This window comes from Triticum aestivum, unplaced genomic scaffold (assembly GCF_018294505.1).
Source record: "Triticum aestivum cultivar Chinese Spring unplaced genomic scaffold, IWGSC CS RefSeq v2.1 scaffold148245, whole genome shotgun sequence".
NCBI classification, from domain to species: Eukaryota; Viridiplantae; Streptophyta; class Magnoliopsida; order Poales; family Poaceae; genus Triticum; species Triticum aestivum.
In genome coordinates, this window is record NW_025247824.1 from 1 (window position 1) to 1867 (window position 1867).

At 54.5% G+C, this 1867-nt stretch overlaps 1 protein-coding gene across 1 annotated transcript; it reads right to left on the reverse strand.

Moving 5' to 3' along the window:
• Positions 1-77: 77 nt before the first annotated feature.
• On the reverse strand, positions 78-1489 carry LOC123177201 (E3 ubiquitin-protein ligase SINA-like 10). Its single transcript, XM_044591081.1, has 2 exons — positions 1038-1489; positions 78-915 (listed from the first exon to the last, which is right to left on the reverse strand). Exons 1-2 carry the CDS (start codon positions 1401-1403, stop codon positions 241-243), a joined length of 1041 nt encoding a protein of 346 aa, XP_044447016.1. The 5' UTR covers positions 1404-1489; the 3' UTR covers positions 78-240.
• Between the last annotated feature and the right edge of the window lie 378 nt (positions 1490-1867).

A 1867-nucleotide genomic window follows, 5' to 3' on the forward strand; every position in this document is an offset into this window, starting at 1 on the left:
ACATAAAAAAAAACGCTGGCAGATAGCAAAGTCATATAAGACCAAAGCTATGTGTATAGGCGAGGAGAAAAAAACCAAAGCGATTATATCTTGGATCGACAAACTATAACAGTGATCATATCTGCACCGGCCATCTCATGACACCACGAGGACGACGAGGTTCTTCTTATATTAGCTTTCCCTAAAAAAAAGTTGAACAAGAGCTTTCGTGCATCTAGATTCTAGAGAGACCTTCTTATATTAGCTCCGTGCGGGCAGCCTCCAGATGCACACGTTGACGAGGTGCCAGTGCCGCCCGGCCTCCGGCACGGTGACAAAGATCCTATTCCCATCCTCCATCCCTCGGCGCAGCGAGGAGCTCCACACGGGCGCCTTCATCCGCCACACCGCGCCCGGTGGCTTCACCTCGTACGAGAACTCCGCCTCTGCCCCCACCGCGTTGTCGGGCCGCATGCGGATCACCGAGATCGACGTGCCGTCCTCGTCAGCGTGCGTTCTCCGCACGCGGCTGAGGTCCAGGTGGAACAGCTCGCCGTCGTCAGCGCGGAGGAGGGCGTGACGGTGCGGGTCCACGTCCACCAAGACCTCCTCGCCGTAGGTGAGGTAGTGGAGGTGCCACGCGTGGCGTCCGGTGAGGTGCTCCTGGAGCGCGTCGGGGTCGGCGCCGGGGACGAAGGCGCGTTTGCAGACGGGGCAGAAGCAGGGGTCGTACCGGCAGGAGCGCTCGTGGTCCTCCACGCCGAGCCGCGGCAGGGACGCAGCGCAGCCGTGCTCGCGGTTGCGGCACGCGAAGCGGACGGACCGGACCATCGTGGCGACGGCGCGGCTGCGGGTGTAGTCCTTGGAGCCGCAGCGGATGCACGGCATGAGGGCCAGATCGTAACAACGGTGGCAGGTCAGGTGCCCGTCGCCGCACTGCGACATGAAACCATATGATCAGGAGTTCAGGACATGAAAAATCCAGAAAATGAGTACGTACCTACGTAGTAGATGGATTGGTTGCTGTTAGGTTAGGCTCGGTAGATGAAGGTACGTACCTCGTAGACGGGAGAGGAGAGAAGGCCGTGGCACAAGGCGCAGTTGAAGAGCTCGTCGTAGTTGTCGATCCGCACGGTGAACTCGTTGTCAGCTGCGGCACCATGGCTCCGGCTCCGGCTCCTGCTTCGGCTTCTGCTACGGCTGCGTCTCGGACTCGGGCTCCTGCTTCTGCTCCGGTAGCTTCTTCGCGAACGCCGGCGGCTGTTGCTGCTGCTGCTACTATCGCTACTGCTGCTGCTACGTCCGCTGCTACGGCGACGATGTGGTTCTTCCTCGTCTTCGCTGAGATCGCTCCGCCACCGACGGCGGTGGCGCCTCGGCGATCGGACGCGCCTCATCGCCGGGTAGTCGCTGTCACCGCTCATCTGCCGTAAAATCCTTCTGCCACTTTTCTTCGCGATCGATCAATCCGGGACTTGGTCTCATCGGCACAACCGATTTTATAAGCGGATCCTTAGAGATAGGTGAGGTCGGTCGGTTGATTGGATCCGATCTGGTTTCTTCAAAATTTCTTAAACTATTTTGTCTTCGGATCGGACTCATCCTTTGGGTGGGCGTTGACTAATTCTTTATTTTTTTTGTGTGTCTAGGAACATCTAGATGTGACATAGTTATTTTACATCTAAGTTGATGTTTACTTTATTTGTGGTCTATTCTTTTTATCCTAGTATTTTTTGTTTTTTGTTGTTGCATTATATATTTGTAGAAGCTTAGATGTGACATCCTTAAAAAACATCTAGATGTGAATTAGACAAACTGATTTTTTTACTATAATACAGAAATATTCCTGATTTCTGTACACCAAGAAGGCAGGTACTAATATATCTCT

Bases quoted from the DNA above. Each gene is read 5' to 3' on its own strand.
- LOC123177201 (XM_044591081.1), bottom strand. From the start codon at position 1,403: ATGAGCGGTGACAGCGACTACCCGGCGATGAGGCGCGTCCGATCGCCG. The intron at 916-1,037 runs GTACGTACCTTC...TTCATGTCGCAG, and splicing joins TCTCCTCTCCCGTCTACGAG to TGCGGCGACGGGCACCTGAC.